The 1,873-nt window shown below is 47.4% G+C and overlaps 1 protein-coding gene across 1 annotated transcript in view; it reads left to right on the top strand.

Annotated features, from left to right (window-relative positions):
* The window catches only part of LOC311340813 (neuromedin-K receptor-like), a gene marked incomplete at both ends in the record, with an annotated part of 5,492 nt that extends 3,926 nt beyond the window's left edge, over window positions 1-1,566 (top strand). The window contains 2 exons of the mRNA XM_084465703.1: window positions 599-795; window positions 1,224-1,566. Coding sequence (XP_084321829.1) covers window positions 599-795; window positions 1,224-1,566 — 540 coding nt within the window. The remainder of the gene's footprint in view (window positions 1-598; window positions 796-1,223) is intronic.
* Window positions 1,567-1,873: the final 307 nt, after the last annotated feature.

The following is a 1,873-nucleotide window of genomic DNA, read 5'->3' as shown; positions in this document are numbered from 1 at the left end:
ACACTGCTGCAGATGTGGGGCAATTAACCGATCACTTTAGCTTTAAAGTTAGCTCCTACATGACAGTGTGTGTTTCAGAGCCCATTTCAAACCAATTATTTTGCATATTGTACCTTTAAGTCAATCGGGAGAGTTTGGTGGACTGGACTGGGACCTACCATCAGACGGATCAGTCCCCAGACTGCTGGACTCAGCATAATGTTCTTATCTAATCCCTCTGCAATGCTTCTGTGTTTACCCATCCCTCAAAAGGTTTGATGTGTTTCTGTCCATGATCTCACCGTCTGACTCGTGCCAGGGTCTTTGGCTCCTCCGTGTTGTCTCTGAGTCTCTCACACACCCTCCTATAAATAGTATTATTATTGTAATAATGTGGAACAATGATGCATTTGAAAGTGCCTATAATAGCAGTGGTGGTATTTTTTCATATTTTTTGATATATCAAGATTCTTACTAAAATATTTGAACATAAGGAAGTAAGAAAGAATATATATATATTTTTTTACACGCATTACCTTGGTTGTATTCACAATGCAAAGAGAAGTATATATTGATTCTGACCTGGCTTTCCTGCCTTTCTCTCTCATCTCCTCTTCAGGTGGTGAAGATGATGATCATCGTGGTGGTGACATTTGCCCTCTGCTGGCTGCCCTATCACGTGTACTTCATCGCGACGGGCCTGTTCAAGCCACTGACCAGGTGGAAGTACATCCAGCAGGTGTACCTGTCAGTGATGTGGCTGGCCATGAGCTCCACCATGTACAACCCCATCATCTACTGCTGCCTCAACAGCAGGTGGGCTCTTTCTCTCTCTCTCTCTCTCTCTCTCTCTCACACCACATACAAAAACAAACACTCACACACATGCACACAAAAACAGATCCTTGTACACACACACACACACACACACACACACACACACACACACACACACACACACACACACACACACACACACACACACACTCTCTCCAACTAACCCTCCAGGATTCGGACAATAAATCCATAACCTGGATATTGTGTGTTTGTGTGTTTGTGAGGTGCGTGTGCGTGTGTGTGTGTGTGTGTGTGTATGTATTTGTCTGTGTGTATATGTACATGTGTGTTTGTTTGTTTGTATATGAACATGTGTGCTTCTGTACGTGTTTGTATGTGTGTGCCTGTGCTTGCGTGTGTGCGTGCGTGCGTTTGTGCGTGCGTGCGTGCGTGTGTGGAGGGTCCAGGTTCCGGGCGGGCTTCAAGCATGCGTTCCGCTGCTGCCCGTGCGTGCGTGAGTCCGGGAGCTACGACGAGCTGGAGCTGCGCAGCACGCGCCTCGGCCCGGGACGCCCTGCCAGCATGTGCACCCTGTCCCGGGCGGACGCAAGCCTCCGCAGCACCCTGCACCGCCACCGCAGCACCCAGAGGAGCGTGGTGTCCTCCTGCGACCTCGAGGGCCACGGCCCGTCCATCACCCGGGGCACACAGCTGACGGTGCGGTCCAGACTGTACAGTGATCCTGGGGACTGTGCAGTGAGCCCAAATGAAACAGTGTGCAGTGAACCCCATGACATCAATGTGGAGTGAATTGGGTTAAGTGTACACTGCAGTGAACCCAAATGAAAAGACTATACAGTGAACCAAATACAATGACTCTTCTAAACCGGCAATGGAAAGGAATGAATTGGATTCACCTGGCAGAACCCATGTGAAAAAGGCTGTGCAGTGAACACAACGAAATGACTAAAGTAAACCCACACTTAAAATAAATGGTGAGTGAAATGGATTCACCTTCCATTGAAACCCAAAAGTTAAATGTGAGTGAATTGGATTAATCTATGAATCCAATGAATCCAACATATACAATGAACCCAATTGAATGGCAATACGCTTT

This window comes from Micromesistius poutassou (genome assembly GCF_964030765.1).
Source record: "Micromesistius poutassou genome assembly, chromosome: 3".
Lineage (NCBI taxonomy): Eukaryota > Metazoa > Chordata > Actinopteri > Gadiformes > Gadidae > Micromesistius > Micromesistius poutassou.
This window is presented reverse-complemented; position numbering and strand designations above follow the sequence as displayed.